Here is an 18,744-nt window from a genome sequence, read left to right as displayed (position 1 = left end):
TTTAATTAATACACACTGTACTCATTTATAGGGTGAACCTTTTCATCATTTTTCTTACAGGCCATTTCGTAAAGTTAATAATAAAGGGGTGTTGCTATGGGATAGGATTCATGAGTTGGAAAAAGGACAAATCTACAAGCAGGTAATTGTTACTTTGAAGTCATAATCAGTAGTTATACTGGGGGGCGGACTTATTAAATTTGGAGGCAATGCAAGTCGATGTCAAATGTGTTTCTATACCAATGACTTTAAAGCTAACCTTATGTTAATTTCTCATCCTTTAATTCAGTCATGTAAATCTTTGATCATTTTGACAGGAAAATTTAGCAGCAGAACCTGCACAGAGCTACTCAAAGGCAATCTAATTGAAACACTGTAGAAGGCTGAATGGTCTAGATCCCAGTTACACTTTCTGTAACCCTCTGGCCTTGTAAGGACTTGTTACATGATGTTATGATCAGAGAAGTGTGGAAGGGAGGACCTTCTAGTTCTAAATATATTCTAATTTCCTGTTTAACTTATTTCCTATAGTCATAATTAGGATTTTATTTTAGATTTTTTTTATGTATTGAAATGTTGTGGGGTATGTTGATGTGAGAAGAGGAATCAATGTTAATCTTTTATTTAATGATTTGTCTTGTCTTTGGCAATGCCTGTAATTAATTAGATAATGTGGTAAGTTTTCCACTTTATTTTTCCTTGCCTTTCTTTGAAGGAGGGGTTTCTGGCCATTAAATGACTTACACTCTGTTTAAGAAAAAGACCGAATTACACTCTGTTTAAGAAAATGAACAATACAATTTTTGATTAACCTAAGGGTTATAGAAATAAACTGCATTTGAAAACTGCATAGAAAATAGGATGCAAGACAAATGAGGCAGAAAAAAGAGGCAGGCTGTCATTAGTTTGTTTAGAGGTTTTCATGATTTTAGAAGCTTTCAGTTTAGCATTTCACTTAGGAATATTATTGTGACATCAGAGTCAGCTAATTGTTGCTCCAATGTAGTTAAATGTTTGTAAAAGCTAGAAGTTTACCTAACACAGTCATGAGCTTGTTACAAAGAAATTATCAAACATGAGACAGCAAGTCTTTAGATAGTTGCAATGGGTTTTGGAGAACTGATATTCTGAGAGGTTCTGCCCTCTACCAACTAAATATAATATGAATTGTGCTAATTGGTCATCAATTTAAAATTGCAGTTTAGTATTGCATTATTTTCTGCTGATGCAAAATGCCAACTGTGTTGAATCATGATTTATTTACTGCACTTGGTGTTTTTTTGATATTTTCTTTCATTTCTCCAGGGAAATCTGTATGAATTCCTAAGACTGACTGGTTGGAGAGGATCAAAAGTGCTGTATTTTGGAGATCACATTTACAGTGACCTAGCTGTAAGGATACTTTTAATTACTGTAGTGTTTTATAGTGAACAATCTATGCTGCGATAAGGTTCTGCTTATTTGTGAATAGTTTTGCTACCACTATGCTACCATTTTTTTGAATACTTCAGTGTAAATATGATATAATGTAGAACTAGATCAAAGCCTTTGTGTAATGTTTATTTAAAATATGTTGTCAGTTTTATATCCCCAGTCAATGTAGCATATTGAAAAATGCACTTTTAAAATTATACCTGCTTTTTGTAAACTGGTTCACAGTTCTTAAAAAGTAACTCTGCAGTAACTGCTACTTTTATACATTTTATTTTATATATTTTCTATTAGTGACATGGCAGGATTTACAGAACATTAAACAAGAATTTTTTTTGCACAACTTCTACCAAACATAATTATTTTTCTGTTGTGTTACCAGAAACTGGGTATATTTATAAATTAAGGGTTAACTTAATTAGATGAAATCAGAACAAATTAATTCCTGGGGAAAACAAACAGCCAAAGAAAAGTGAAGTAGCACAGAGGAGCGCTGTGTATCACATTAAAACTCCTTAGTAGTAGTGGCAATGTTAAGCTCTTTGTCATGATGAAAACAATTTTTTCTTCTCTGTATTTGTTATCAAATACAAATGAGCTTCCTCTCTCTTCAAATGTTCTTAAACATATTCTCAGGATTTAAATTACAGTATTAAAGTATTGTTCAGTTTAATTATGATTAAGGATCACACATGAAACAACTTTTGGTTCCTGGTTCATGTTTAATTTTAATATAACCTAATTGTCGTGGGCAATTAAACTCTATGGAACGTGTCAAAAACAAATACCCAATGTGAAACTTGTCTAGGAGCCTATTGGATTGAGCACTGTTTACAGTCTTAAATTTATGTGTGTGTGTTTTTGTTTTCTCCATTTTTGATTTGGTGAGTAGGACTTGACTCTCAAACATGGCTGGCGCACAGGGGCCATTATTCCTGAGCTCCGATCAGAAATAAAAATAATGAACACCAAGGAGTTTGTGGATACCATGACTTGGCTGCAGGGACTCACTGGACTACTGGAACGTATGCAGGTTAGCATATGAATGAGTGGAAAAAGTGGGATAAAAGTTATTTGAGTCCAACAGGGTGTCTTATTTACAGATGTTTCACTTCAGAGTGCATGTTTGAGGTAGTAAATGTTGGTGATTTACAGTATTGAATTTTAAATTTATCTTACTAGATCCCTACCATAAAAAACATCTAGATTATAAACATGTTAATTACAGTTCATAAAGATCCAAGTGCTGTGTGGTGGTAATGCTGTCCACTGTGCTAACTATTGTAATTTAAAACAAAAAGCAAAAACAAAATGCTCAGGTACTTCTAATTGCCTTGTAAATCATTCTGAAACTTTTTAATAGAATGAATTTTCCTTAGGGATAGCTAATAGAATTCATGAAAAAGGCATACATATTATATGTGCATTTCCAAATATTTTTGTGAAAGGCCAACAGAAAGAATACAAATTTACAAGGACACATTGGGCTTGTAGTATCTGAAAACATACATTAGAATTTAGTCTACATTAATCATTTTGTATCAAAAAGGTTGCAGGATTTGAAGCCCATTTTGAAAAGAAACATTAGAATTAGTGTTCAGTGTTGCCATTGTAGTATTCTCATTGCCATTGATGGAATGTACATGGGAGCCACCAGTGGAAACAACAAAATTTACGGTGAGGAACTTTTGTTATAAACCATCCTTCATCTGATTTATTTCATTTTGAACATATTGTACACGGTACCATGAGAAGGTATTTACTGGATATCAATCCCTTGACTCAAAATTATATATTTACTTACATACATACATCTCAAACCCACTTAATCTGTTCAGAGTTGCAGTGGGCCCGTTGTCTATCTTGGTTGCAACAGACACAAAGCCATCACAAGCTCCAGTCATCCCCATAGCGACAATCACACAGGAACAATTTAAAATGCTTAGTTATCTAACCAACGCACATCTCTGAGAAGATGGGAAGAAAATCAGAGTACCTGGATAAAAAATCATGCAGAGCATTTAAAAGGTAGCATCCTTGTTATAATGGTAGCAGTCATAAAACCTTCTGTTTTTTTCTGCATTATACTACTTGCATATATAATGCATGTAGTTAATTAATACTGAGATGCCCTCTTGTAGGGCTGCTAACTTGCAGCTTTATAGACCTGAATTTACATCCAGGTTTATTACTGTCTGTGTAAAGTTTGTAAGCTCCCCCATTGTCTTCATAGATGTTTTCTGTGTACTGCTGTTTCCCCCAATATCCTAAAGCCCTGCAATTTAGGCTTATTGCCCACTGTAAGTTGTCTATAGGTATTAGACTGATATTAGACTGAGGCTGTATTTACAATTCAATGAACTAGCCTCTCATCCAGCTTTATTTATGCCTGTATAATACTGCTGATTTAAAAAAGACACAAATGGATATGTTATTAAATATGTTTAGTTTCTTTTTAACAAGTTTTTTTACAAGGCAGTATAGTAATATATCACATATGGCTATCCAAAGGATTAATGGCAGGCAACATAGGCATGTGCAGTGGAGTTGGTGAAGGGCTGAATGAACATCTGCAGACAGCAAAGGTTATTCTAACTTCTAAAATTTAAGAAAGGATAGAAATGCATCATTCTGGTTGTGTAGTCTTCACCAGTGGATGTCAAACTAGCTTGTAGCTTTGAGGATGACTCCATGCAGTCAGTGCCAGTGACTGGATTGAAGGTTTTCTGAGTATGGTGAGTTCAGAAGCAGTCTCACCCCTTTTAGTTTCCTTTCTCAGTTCTGTCGTGGTACAGTAAACATGAGACATCAGACAGATGCTCATCTCATCGGTTTGCAAGTTCCACAATGCCCACATTCCTTGTAAGCATTGTATTTGGGTTGTAAGCTAATGCAACACACAGGAGCCCATCCCAATGACTTAAAGGATATCAAACTACACAACTTGAGGTCATGAAGGTGTGCCATGACTGTCCCCAGCTTGCTAAGAGTACGTACTGTATATGAAACCTATAACTGAAAATCATTGGAAAAGTCATGTAGTGTGACAGGGGCCTAACTGAAAAATAAAAAAACAGGTGGTATATATTGCACGGTAAGGAGGGAACAAGCTGCATGATGAAGGAAGTGAAAGATTAAAGTAGGTATGAAAAGCAGCCATTAGAGACTATGACAAAAACAAATTAAAAGGTTTGTTGTTAATTTCTGGAGAAATGTATCACGCAAGACAGATACTTAGCATAACTTCTATTTTTCTTTAGATGGTATCTATGAAAAAAATATATATATATACACAAGTTACTAGCATGATCCAGGACAGAAAACACAAAGAAAGTGTATCATATTAACTAACTAGCTTTCCACTAACTATATGATGCTATTCAAGTGTGCATTAAGTACTGAGGGTCTTTTACTAATTTAGGCACTAATCTCTTTTAATAATAATAGTGCATTGTTAAACCAATTGGGAAGGTGGACCTTGAATACAACCTGAACTTTCATGAATAGACAATTTTAGTCTTCTTTTGCAATGGAGAGAACATCAAATCTTAACTTAATTATGCACCATGTAAATTTCCTGTAGTTATCTCTGGTAACTGTGTAATAAATAATTTGAAGGTACTTCTTTGTGTATACTGTGTATGTGTGTGATTTTGTGTGTGTGTGTTCTCCCTGCTTTTGAGCCAAATAAAGAGTTTTTTCAAACCTGGGTGTTTTATGTAGTAGCCAGCTTTAGGAAATGAAGTGAAAGAAACCATCATATGCATACTCAGGCATATACATTTTTAATGCTAAATCTCTCTGAGTAGCAGTTATCCAAATTTAGTACCTGAATGTCCTGACCTTTATAAGCTATTGCAAAGTTTAAATATTCATCCTCAAAGAAGCTTGGAAAAAATGGATGTATTGTGTAACTAGCAGTGATGTATTGAATAAACTTATTTTATTATTAATTGTATTTCTAAAGCGCCTGGTGCATTACTTGTTTTATTTTCTTATAGGTGTATCGAGATGCTGAGTCCCAGATGGTTCTTCGGGAGTGGATCAAAGAAAGAGAAGGAATGAGGTAGAAAGTGTTTCCATCAGCTGCTTTCTAATACTACTAAGCCCATTCTGGTATCTTATGCAGTGTTTTAACTTTTTGTCAATGTTTTTGATGCTTAAAAGTATTTTTTCTGTAACATCATATTAATTGCAGTTCATCTGAAATTGTAATGTAAAAATTGTTTACACATTATTTCATCTTTTACTGAATGTATCATCTTGAATGTGTAGATCATTCTTTAACGGATTCTTGAAAGCTGACAGTTTATAATAGAAAAGCTACTAATATGAATGTAACTGATAGTGGAACTTCCCTGTTGGTTACAGTGTTATTTGCTCCTTAATCCACTCATTAAAATGGTCTGATTTTTAACATATGTTAAGATGATGTTTTCAAAATCAGTGCTGGGCATAATATATGGCTGGTGTGTTTTTCTAACCAGTTTCTTAACCAGAGATCAAACTGTGCTCCTACTTAGATGAATAGATGACTTCAGTCAGTCTGTAGTTTATATACCCAGTACAATGAGTTTTACTTCTTTGGAAATAGATAAAATAAATAATGTTTTTGTTCTAATTTCTAAATCGCTCATTAGAAGCACCAAGGAATTTGTCTTACCTGTCTTTAAACTGAGAAACCTTCTGTGCGATTTCAGTTCTTTAGTACTTATGGAGAGGTCTCTTCAACTTGTATATTTTCCTCTTTTACTGACATTTGTTCCGATAAAGTTACTCAAATGCTAGGAAAGATGCATGTGAATGCTGCTTCGCCTGCTGCCTAAGCAGAGTTAACTGCAAAAGAAAAAAATACTGATCTAGAAATTAACGTTAGAGGAAGGCAATTATGTGTATATCTTTGTGTAAGAGTAAATAACAAATGTAGAACAAATATATTTATGTTATACCAAAAACTCCCTCACAGAGGTGGTTGAGGCCGTGTGGAAGGTCCCAGGGGGCAGCCTGGTGTTAAGAAGTCTAACAGCTTGGGGGTAAAAACAGTATTAATCTGACACTATAATTTACCAGCAGGATTTGTAGTATCCAACAGTTTTACTTTGAAACTTTAACTGCCATTAAGTGCTTCTTTCAAAACTGTTGTTTAAGAAATTTGAACTACAGTTACTAATAGACCCTCCACAACCAACAACTAATAATAGATCAATCAAAGCCATGTTTACATCACTTGAGTTAGAATCTGCTTTCAATGGAAGCTATTAGAACAATCTAGATGAAAACAGGCCATTCAGCCCGACAAAGCTCACCAGTCCTATCCACTTAATTCTTCTTTTTAAAAAAAAAAAAAAAAAAAAAAAAAAAAATATCAAGTCTAGTTTTGAGGTCCCTAAAGTAGTGCTGGGCGGTATGACCAAAATTCTATATAACGGTATTATACCGGTTTCACGGTATTCTACGGTATTTTTTTCCCATGCATGAGTGGATGTTAACCACATTCACTACTGCAATTATTGCAGTAGACTGGCTAAGAATAACCTATTCCACTGTCAAGAGAATTTTACATTGTACAAAAAAACATTTTAATGTACACACAAGTATTACTACAGGTTTGCATGACCCCATAAAGTGATAGTTTTCAAGGGGGTGGCACTAATGAAGAGAAGGAATCACATTGCATGACAGTTGCAGTCAAAATTTAGAACCTTTTTATTGAACACATTTTGCAAACAACTTAAACTATAATTTTAACAACATAATTTCAACCATCCAAAGAGGCATTTAGACTTTAGATTTAGAATATCCAGAGGTGCTTGTCAAAGTTGTATTGCACTGAACATGTCTTATAAAAGGAATGAATAGTAGATATTTTTTGTAAACCAACTACACTTTCTGTTAATGTTAACAATTTCTGTCCACTGACACGTCAGCTATATGGATTATAATGGCATTGGTTATCTTGACCCACCGCTTGCTTTTTTTGTCGTAGGCAGTACCCCTACAAGTGACAACATACACGGCTCCTTTATTCAGCAAAAATTCTTCTGTGTCATCTTGTCCAACTGTATCGTCTGCTACAGCTTCAGTTACAGAATGTTCTCTGTCCACTTTCACCGCTCAAAAGCTCCACTAACGCATGTACTCCGTTGCATGTGTGTTTAGAGGTGTAGCAGTGAAAAAGGTCCCCCCTTAAACAGTTTCCTGCTGCGCCACGTTCCGAACATTGTTTAGGCTATTTTAACTGGTATTAGGAAAATCCATATCATAACAAAAATAAAAAACGGTTTTCAGTATGAACCAATATACCTCCCAGCACTACCCTAAAGTCTTACTGTCTACCGCTCTACTTGGTAGCTTATTCTAAGTGTTTATGGTTCTCTGTGTAAAGAAAAACTTTCAAATGCCTGTGTGAAATTTACTCTTAACAAGTTTCCAACTGTATCCCCATGTTCTTGATGAGCTCATTTTAAAATAACAGTCTCGATCCACTGTACTAATTCCCTTCATAATTTTAAACAGTTCAATCACGTCACCTGTTAATCTTCTTTTGCTTAAACTGATATAGCTCAGCTCTTTTAATCTTTCTTCATAATTCAACCCCTGTAGCCCTAGAATTAGCCTAGTTGCTCTTCTCTGGACCATTTCTAGCGCTGCTGTGTCCTTTTCGTAGCCTGGAAACCAAAACTGCACAAAGTACTCCAGATGAGGCCTCACCAGTGCATTGTAAAGCTTGAGCATAACCTCCTTGGACTTGTACTCCACACATCATGCTATATAACCTTCTCATAAGGTGTACTCTTCATTTTCAGACCTACTTCCTATGTGTAATACATTTACTGAAACAAATCTGCCCAAGTATGTATGTAAGGGCCATTTTCTAATTATTTACGTACAATTAAATGTTTGCCTATGTATTAGTGCATAGTTTATGGGAGGTTTGTATATTCTAACTATTTCCAGGCTCTCTGACTATACATTATACTCAGATAGTGACCTGCCTTACTGTGTGTAAGGCATGGAGGGCACATGGTTTTAAACTGTGCCTTATGTGCCCAGTAGCATGAAAAACAATGTGGTGTATTGAATGCGCAGTGCCGTATGTTTAAAGCATACTGAAGAAGAAGTAAAGCATCTTTAAGTATAGAAACAACTAAAGTTTGACAAGAAAAGCAAAGTTTAGAGAAGATACATTTTTTCAGAGTTTGGGCTTTTTATTCTACGTGTGTAACAACCTTTTTTTCTTTATTCTTGTGTGGACTATTTGCTTTAAAATTTCACTAAATCTTTTAAAATAAATTTTTGGACTGAGAGATTTCTTTCAGCACACGTTTTACCCATGCTTGATCCTGCCTCACACTCCCACAGCCACACTGCATGCTGTCCAAGTCCCTCTATAATGATTTAATGGATTTCAGATTATTTGCAATCCTCCTATCTTGGAATCATCTGCAAACTTAACCAGCTTGTTACTTATATTCCTATCTTAATCTTGTATTTATATATTAAAAATAGCAGTGGCCCTAGCACTGACCCCTGAAGAACAAGACTCCTAACATCGGCGAATTCTGATAAGGTTTCTCACACCATCACTATCTGCTTAATTTTTCTGAGACAATTCTGCACTCATCTAAAAACATCACTCTAAACTCCCACTTTGTTTAGTTTGATGCCCAACCTCTCATGTGGCATCTTATCAAATGGTTTCTGAAAGTCCAGATAAATTAATGTATTGGGCCACCACAACCTTTTTGGACTACATTTTTAATTGCACAACCTTGTAAGGTACTGTCAAATAGCATGTGTTTAAAGCAGTCTACTGATGCATGTAATTGTATTTTATATCACTGTTTAATATGACTCATTGTTAAATATTTTAATAAACAAAAATATGGTAAGTGACTCATTGATTAAGTAATTAAAATCAGTCAACTAATTCCCAGAATGCTAATGTTACTATGGGACAGAAGTACTTACTACAGCACCACTTTGCTGCCCACTTAAACCAAAAAACTGATGGAAAGTGAAACTTAAAGCAACTTGTCCTGAGCATGAGTTTATTTAAGTCTTCATAGGTGGTAAAAATACAGGGCTGTAGGATTTAGTCCTGGGTTGAGTAGAAAGAGTTGGTGTTGAGTAGAAAAAGATAGTGACTTGTAAAGTGATAATAATAAAAATCTGGAGACACTGTGGCTTATCTGGGATTGAGTAACACCAGTTTAAAATATTTTAAGACCAATGGGCATTTGTCAGGTTTCTTGTAAATGTGTTTATGTTTTCAAAAATGGTGAGTGTGGGGATAATGAACATATATTGTATTTTATGCTAAACATTATTTCTTCTATCCACAGATCAAAAACAAAGAACATCTTTAACCCACAGTTTGGTAGTCTCTTCAGGACATACCACAACCCCACCTACTTTTCCCGGCGCCTTTCTAGGTTTGCTGATATTTACATGGCATCACTTAGTTGTTTGCTGAATTATGATCTGCATCACACCTTCTTTCCCAGACGTAATCCACTTCAACATGAAGCACCTGTTTGGACTGACCAGATATGTGCTGGAACCTTGAAAAATCCTTTCCAAGCTAAAATGGCCCATATTGAGTAGATCTTTTAATGGATCTAGTTTATTGTTGTAAAACTGGAGATCTGGAGATTATATTTATTTATTTTGTTATAACGGACTCGACTGTACAGAGGAGTATTTGAAGAAGAAAAATTTACTTTGCACAGAAATGCCTTTTGAGCATCAGTATAAAATAGCATGTTGAAATAACCTGTAGAGCAGGATTGTGTAAAGACATTTTATGTCTTCTTTTAGTAGATGCCTTATTATTTCTACTAATTTTTCTGTCATTAACATCTTTAAGAAAATGAACTCTAACTGGACTTGTTCAGTGCCATGGTGTCCTCTGGTGATAATTTTAGTTTTTTGTTAGTTGCATATTATGCTTCATAATATAGATTTTTACTTTTTCATTTATGATAATTAAAAATTGTTGGTGGAATTAGGTATTTATTACAGTGAATAAGGATGGTATCCTTAAACACTAGTTAAGTAGGGGATTGACTTAGCAAGAAAATGTAGAACAAAATAATGGAAAATAGACTATTGGTAGTAGGTAATGACGCCTCTCTAGTTTGGAGTTTTGTTTTTCTATTTTTCTTTTTATTGGTCCAGTTTATTATTCTTTTTACTTACTGTTTTTGCAATACATCATGCATTATTTTCTTGACATAATTATTTCAGGTGCCTGATAATATTTTATTGGGTTATTTGTCACAACAACCAAACTTTATGCTGCATTATTATTAACAAGTGGCATTTTTGAATGATATGTTTGGACTCTGCCATCTTTTTATATGTGTGCGTGTGTTTTTATCCTGAGAAATACTGGTATTCGACTTTAAATTGTCATTGTTCTCTAAGGTTTACCTTTTCTGATTTATTTCTGCTTATCTTTTTGTTACTTACAACATATATATGGTTTGTTGTGTGTGTTTTTATTGTTTGACTGACAATGAAAATAGATTATAGTTAAAATAATGTCTTTGTTGTGATAAGTAAAATGCACTATTATTTTTAAACCTGAACTTAAATGTTACTATATTTTAACTAGAACCTAGTCCTGCTAGCAGATGCTGTGTATATATATTGCTATGGTGTGTTAGGACAAACCATTTAAACAGTTAATGCTTTAACATTAACTGATAACAGTAATGTGTGGTTATCCTAGGTAGCAGTCTTGTATAAATTGACTTTGTAAACTCACCTTGTTCTGCAGTATGGCTACACAAGAATACTTGCATTTATAAAATCTTGTTTTAACGCATCTAGAATTACTTTAAAAAAAAAAAAAAGGAGAGGTGGAGTTTTCTCAGGCCCATAATCAGGAATAGTCTTTCATTCATCTGGAGGCAGTGTGTAAGAAGATGAGTGGAGGCTGATATTCATGTACCAGTGGTGCTTCCCATAAGAACTGGCCATCATTATTACATCAAGAAATATACTGTATTAAGCCAAACAAATGCAAGATTTCATTGCTTGGCAATTCTTGTCTTGAATGCACCAGTTAATTTTGGCTTTATGCAAATAAATTATGAATTATAAAGCTATTTTGTTGATTTCAAAATGTGTATGAAATACAGTGTTTTATGGCATTCAGTTGATACAGTACATGTACAGGAAAATAATGTAGACTCCTGAGTTTTAGTTAATGAAAATTATGTTTTTCTGCCTAATGATAAACTAAATCATTGTTTAGCTTCAAATATTTTTTGCAGTATAAGAAAGCTGGTCAGTTTCCACAGGGCATTAAAAAATGACAATCATGCTGACATTTTGTGAAACCTCCATACTTTTCTCATGGACTGTACAATATGCATATTAGTGTGCACAGAATTTAGCTTTAAAGGCAGAACTGTGATTTGGACAATCTGTATTCATTACATTGTAAACACTTTCAAAATGCTGCAGTGTAAAATGGAAGTCTTGTGCTGAAAGATTAGAATGACATTAAATATACAACAATACAATCTTCACTTGAAACATCCAAGTAATTTTGCACTGTTTTGTTTTATGTATAATACAAATGATAGTAACAAAATATTTTAGTTTTTTATCTGTGGAGCAACGTAAACCACATGCAAGTGATCTATGCGAATAAACATTTTTATGTTATCTCTGAGGAATCATTTCATGTTTTGTGGTTGCTGTTTTCATGAATAATATTACAAAATTCAGATTTGTTGCGTGTGCAATCAGTATTCTGAAAACAAAGGGCATATTTAGTAATTTTTTTTTAATTAATATACTGGCAGTCACAGCTCTATTAAGGATGAAACTGAAAGTAAGCATACCTGAAATATATTAATTTACAAGCTGTGTTAAGACTCTGGCTTCGGTTAATTGGGTGTATCAGAAGTACTATGTAACTAAATGCTTTTTTTTTTCACCAAGGGCTAAGATTACCAGCAGGCTGTGAATATAGGACTTCAAACCCTGAGGTTTGGGGGTTCAGATCCTGCTACTGACACTCTGTGACCATGAAAAAGTCAGTTCACCTGCCTGTGCTCCGATTGGTAAAACAAAGAAAATGTCACCAATTTTAACTCAAATGTCGTAAGTCACCTTGAATAAAGGTGTCAATCAAATAATAGTTAATAATAATATTACGGCATTAGAGCTGCTTTGTCTTGAATATGATATATGCAACTATGTAAAACACAACCAAGTAAAACATTCCTGCATTAGATTAATTCCTGCTTTTTTCTGCTTTTCTTAATGACTTTTGTTGATGGTTATTGCAAAACACAGTTTTACATAAAAGTGTATTCTTTTGAATTGAAATACGTTATCATTAGTAATTATGCAAAATTTGAGTATATGTTGTCATTATTAGTTGCTTACAATTTTTATTTGTTTATACCATTCACTCAAGTGCAGTATTTATTTTTGTGTTTTTTGTTAGTTGTATGTAATTCACCTTTAAAATCCACAGATGTGAATGTATATATAAAGCAGTGCTTGAAGTGAAAATACGTTTGTGCCAATACTATAAGTTTTAAACTAATGTATTAACATGAAGAGTGTTTATTGTTGAGCAGTAGCTTTGAGTGTTGCAACACAATTTCTGTGGTTTCCCTATTATAAATTCAAACAGCAATATCTAACATTTCTCAGATAGACAAGGTGAAAGCACCACAATCAGGGTCTGGTGGTTGGCAGAGCAGAACAGATAACCAAGATGACAGCCAGTACACATCTAAGAGTGCTGGTAGTCGACAGCAAAACAACCAGTGCGTACTAAGCATTGAGCTTTTTATCTACCTTGAACTTCGGCAAATTATCTCTTTTCATTTCTGAACGTGATCCACACTCTCCCCATCCCCAATATGAAATCCAAGACACAACACAAAACTAATGAAAGTGAACCTTCCAACCTAGCCTACCTATGTCTGTGAAGTTTTAAAGAAAATGAACTAATAGCATGAGAGACTGAGAAAAAGGAATGGTACTGAGAAAGGAAAAATAATAATAATAATAACAATAATTCATTACATTTATATAGCGCTTTTCTCAATACTCAGAAAAGTAGAGTACTAATAATAATAATAATAGAATAAAAAGTAGGATATATAGGATTTTATTGCCTCAGCTGCCACTCCCCACAGATTGTGTGAAATAGGAGAAGCATTATCAATTCTTGCTGTACACATTACTAAATTAATTGAATAGAAACATCCAATTGTTGAACAATTGTCAATTCTGGTTATTGCCATGTAGAAGCAACAGTAATTTTAGGAGCTACTGCACTCAGTAAGAAGACTGTCTTTTAATGATAATTAAAAGGAACACAAGAATCATCAGTAAGAATAAACACTAAAGGAAAAAAGGGGAATATTACAGTTTAGTATACAGGAAAGAAAATGGGCAATGGCAGACTAAAAGGCCAAAAAGCTCCCATAGCAAATGAAGAAAATTGCAAAGAGCACCTAGTGAAGGAGAATGAAAAAAACTGATCAGATACCAACGCCATTTTGTGTTGCATTCTAGGAGTTTGTATGGAACAAAGTCTTCTCTAACTGAGCTCTAGTACTGAATATTGTAAGTTATAACAAGACCAAGATGAAGTCTACAAGATATTATAGAAAGATTACAAAATAAAATATTAACAAGCATGTAAGTGGTAACTGTAGAGGACTTAAGTGATAACCAGGAAGGAGAGAAATCAAGAAATTTAAGCAAGTTAACAGGATGAACAAGGACAGCTCAAGGATATAGTTCCAAAAGAAAGGATAGCCACATATTTGGCACAGGTTAAAATTGCATATTTTTAACACAATTCCCTAAAATTACAATATAATTTAGAGAGCAGGGATTGCATAAATAATACAAGTGATAAGAGTGGAGTTATAGCACTGACAAAATTAATGTGGGGCACAATATTCATTTTGATTCCATCAAATTGAGCAGAAAAGGATGGGAAAAGCGAGAACACAGGATTACAGAGACTTTTTGATTTCAATGAAAAAATACTGTATAGTAGAAGATTTACTCAGCGATGGTTATATAGCTGTCCTTAAAGATCAAATTTAAGGTTAGTTAATCTTTCATTTTTTCTCACAACTCAATCTTACCCTTTCTTAGTACCTTTGAGACCCAGTACATAATAACCATCAGACCTTGTCTACCTTGGAGAATCATCAGCAACAGTTATAGCATTTCCCCTTTGGCAAATAATCACAGACATTCATAGCAAGGGGCATTTGGAGTGGAGTCACCTTATAGAATTGTCACTGACAGTCATAGCACAGTGGGGGAGTCGTAGCTTGAGTGAATCGCTACCTACAGTCCTAGCAGAGAAACAGATTGCTTAAACAACCTGTGGCAACCCAATGCAAGACACTTCTTAAGACATACGTGAGCCATTACCATTAGATGCAATGGTGAGTCATGACCCTACGTGGCCCAATAGAATCAGCAACCCATAGTTTAAGAAACGGTGATCTAAATTGATTAAATAACGTAATGCTAGTGGGAATACTGGGAATGGGACATTTAGAATTAATTGGCAGCAGAACCAGTTCTGATTAATCCAATATCCAACAATTTTTCCAAAATTGTTTAACAAATTTAAAACGGGAGGAATTTCTTCTGGAGCATCATTCAAGTATTATATTATATTTGCATGTAGAGAGGTGGCACATGAGATGCTTCTAATGTAAATAAATACTGTAGGAGAGATCCCAATGTATCTGTTAATAGTCAAAGGCTTGTGAGAAAATGCAAACAAAGGAGATGAAAGCGGACCACCCTGACAAGATACTCTTGCTTTAGGAAAAATATAAGACATTAAATCACTTTGTATGTACAACTGCTGAGGGCAAGAAATAAGTGTTTTAATCATGTTAACAAAACAGTAGCTGGTCAAAAGCTTTCCTGTCTTCTAAATACAAAAGCACAGCAGAAGATTCCAAATGAGGTACAGACTCACTGACTTGAGTAATCTCCCTAAATTATTTGAGGACATATAAGATTTTATGAAACCAGTTTGGTTGTGTAATGGAGAATGATATCTAACATATAGGTTGGTAGTTTTTTGCTTTTGTTTTTAATTAATGTCTAATTTGTATATGTTCAACGTGGCAGGGGAGTTAGTATCTAACAATACGCAATTTTAAAATTCAAGGGAGCTGTATTAGTCCTTTCTTGGAGGCAATATAAACTTACCAGATCAGATAAGATCATTTACATGTTGTTTTTCATCTCCTAGCTGAAATTCCAAAGCAGAAACTGACTGGACAGCTTGACGCTGGAGGTGTTAAAAGCTTTGCATCAATCTACTTATAATATCAGAGATAGAAATAGTTTACATTCTGTGAACATATTCTAATTACCAGTGTATCTTTTCTTTCTTGTTTGAAATTGGAGAAGATTCTTACATGTAGGAACAAAGCAGCTGAAATGGGGACTGAATACATAATACAGTTCCACTCATGCAAAGAGACATGCCAAGAATCATTAGTATTGGATAAATGAGGCCTGCAAAGGCATGCTGGTCACTCTCTGTCTCCCTCCCATTTTCCATCCTAAGGAGACCATCTCTCTCTCAGCTAGCATATTCAAGCAGGCCATTCAAAGGCTGTGGGGAGCAAAGACCAAACAACATAACAAGACAGAAAACCACCTGATTGTTTATTACTTGTTTTACTATTATTACGTGTTTAACCACCTTTTCTGCCTGTTCTTGTACTCTTTACTGCCTGCGGTTACAGATGTAAAAGTGGAGAACTACAGTCGTAGTCAACACTGACAATGTGGTAAGAGTATCAAAGTAAGGCATTTGGGGCATTCTGCTATAGTCTACATAATAAAGAGTATAAAGGGGAAAATACCTTATGACCCTACCATGACAAATCAATGTAAGTTATCTAATTTAGAAATAAACTTTTCAAAACAAACTACTAAATGAGTAGTGGTAAATTAAACCAGTAGTTTAGTGCTAAAGTATTGCTTAATTATATTAAGTGGTAAACTACTAAATGGTACAAACTACTACTAAATTACTACCCAGTAATTTAATGTTTGTACTGATGAAGAAAGGGGGGGGGGGGGGGGGGTCCTGGTTATGTTTACACAATTAGGGTAATACTGTAATTACTTAAAGCTAGGATAAAGCTGACAGCTATTAATGAACAACTGAAGCATTTGAAATAAAGTTTCAGACAGCTATGCCCAAATTACCATCATCAGTTCAGGTGGCATCCCATTAATGCCAGGGGCTTTGCACTTATTCATAGCAGAGAGTGGCAAGTGTAACTCCTTAAGAGAAATTGTGGCACCAAGTAAGGAGGCTTATTGTTGTGATAAACATTTAAATTTTAAAAAATTAAGTTTTTTTTTCATGTTGTAATATACTCTGCAAAGAAAGCAATTCAGAATAGTAGGATTAGAATTTAGAGTTGATTTCTTTAGGATGTTGTGAATTATTCTCTTAAATGGAATAAATTGTATCAAATGATTCAGATTTGCATAGACGTAATGCAACCTATTATCTAGGATGTACTGAAGCTAAATATTTTTTCTAGTTCTATGTAACTTAAATTTAAGCCCACTATTTCAATAAAGAATTTGTCCTTGACAACTGAGATTGGTCATTTCAATGTTTGGGACATGCACGATAGGGTCTGATTGTTCCAGTGCTGCCAGTTTACTTTCAAGTACAGAATATTTTTTAATTTAGTTTGATTGTCATGAGACTTTAAATCAAATAGTTTCTAATGAATCCCTTGATTGCCTTCCACACAAGTGAGGGTTTTAAAACCAAAATGGATATTAACATGTGTTCTTAAAGATTTATTTTATACCGAGTCATTTTTCAAAAATATTGTGTTTAATCTCCACTTAGGGTCATGCAGGGGAGTCTGGAAAGGATGGACATTAGTCCCATTACACTTGTCTCCCAACAGAGACAATGAAACTAGTTTAGAGTTTCAGACAATGGGAAAAATGGATTGAGAAATACAAAGATAGTCTATTCTAAGTTGTGATTTGTGACATTATAAGTAGAAAGAGAATTTATTTGAAGCAGGATTTATGGCATGATAATGATTGATTAGATTCACGTCACCAAGAAACTGACTAAGGATAGAGGAATACATTTTAAATTGGAAGAGGGTGAGCAATAAAGTAAAATATTTATAACAACATTAGGAGCAGCTCCTCATATCTGCACCCAATTAAACAACCAGGATAAATGGAGACTGCATGGGACGGAGGAAAAAAGTGGGGAGGAAAAGGAAAGGTTTGAGAGAAGGAGATGGAAGGTGGAGGTTAAAGGAGGAAGAGAAGGGAAAGAGCGAGCAGGTGCAGAAATGGAAGACGCAGGCAGACAGGAATGTGAGCCCCGGGACAGGAGCATGTGGCTGGCACTTGAGGGTGCAGAGTGTTGCTCCTGCTGAGCTTGGGAGCAGAAGCAATAAGAGTAATCTGGAGGGACTACTCCGCAAGGCTGGAGATGGCAGAAGGAGTTCAAAGGGGTGGAGGCACGGCAGCGCCCCATGGAACGCCATGGGATGGATGATGGGGGCATTAGCTGGATCTGAAAGGTATCTGGGCCTGTTGGAAGATATGTCTCTGTCCTGTGAGATCCAAACAGAATATGCCGGAGAGGCATTTGTTTTCAAGGGATGCACCTGGGCTCATGGGATTTTAGAAGACTTCTTCCTGCATTGTTTTAACCTCCACTATCACTGTTTTATGGATTATGTATTTATTGAAGATTTGATGCACAGCGCTGTTAGACAATTTTGTTTTTGGCTCTGTTTTTAGTAAAAGCACCCATTCACTTTTGCACCTACACCTTGTTTGTATGCATGTGTCCTCATCTGCCTGGCTCATCTCGGTAACGTTATCGGTGGTGGCAGGTTTGAAGAGACTCCCGGAAGGATTGGGTAGCATGGAGACCCACACCGTCACACTCCCACATAATAACCCAAAATTGCAAGTCAGAATGAAATACAAAAAAACACAATCTGTCTGTTTTTGAATATACAGTATATTCATATTAAATCTAAACATATCAAATTATGTGCAGTGCCAAAAATAGTAATAAAAATAACAAAATTAGTGTACAGTCTTCTTGAAATGAGAAACATTCCAAACAGTAATATTCCCAGAAACTTATTTAATTACACATCACAGAGCATGAAGTTCACCCAAAACTATGTACAATTTGACAGCATGGAGAAGCTCTTTCACTTCCTTATGGATCTTAACTCAACTGTGGTGATGATGAAGAATAAAAGATTG

General features: G+C 34.8%; 1 protein-coding gene across 1 annotated transcript in view; it reads left to right on the top strand.

Moving 5' to 3' along the window:
- nt5dc3 (5'-nucleotidase domain containing 3) overlaps window positions 1–12,111 on the top strand; it is a 65,911-nt gene extending 53,800 nt beyond the window's left edge. Inside the window, exons 10-14 of the mRNA XM_028817477.2 lie at window positions 61–142; window positions 1,306–1,392; window positions 2,324–2,464; window positions 5,433–5,497; window positions 9,777–12,111. Coding sequence (XP_028673310.2) covers window positions 61–142; window positions 1,306–1,392; window positions 2,324–2,464; window positions 5,433–5,497; window positions 9,777–10,038 — 637 coding nt within the window. The 3' untranslated portion in view covers window positions 10,039–12,111. The remainder of the gene's footprint in view (window positions 1–60; window positions 143–1,305; window positions 1,393–2,323; window positions 2,465–5,432; window positions 5,498–9,776) is intronic.
- The last annotated feature ends 6,633 nt before the right edge of the window (window positions 12,112–18,744 follow it).

Source organism: Erpetoichthys calabaricus, chromosome 1 (genome assembly GCF_900747795.2).
Source record: "Erpetoichthys calabaricus chromosome 1, fErpCal1.3, whole genome shotgun sequence".
Taxonomy (NCBI): domain Eukaryota; kingdom Metazoa; phylum Chordata; class Cladistia; order Polypteriformes; family Polypteridae; genus Erpetoichthys; species Erpetoichthys calabaricus.
The sequence above is the reverse complement of the archived record's forward strand: the minus strand, read 5'-3'. Positions and strand labels throughout refer to the sequence as shown.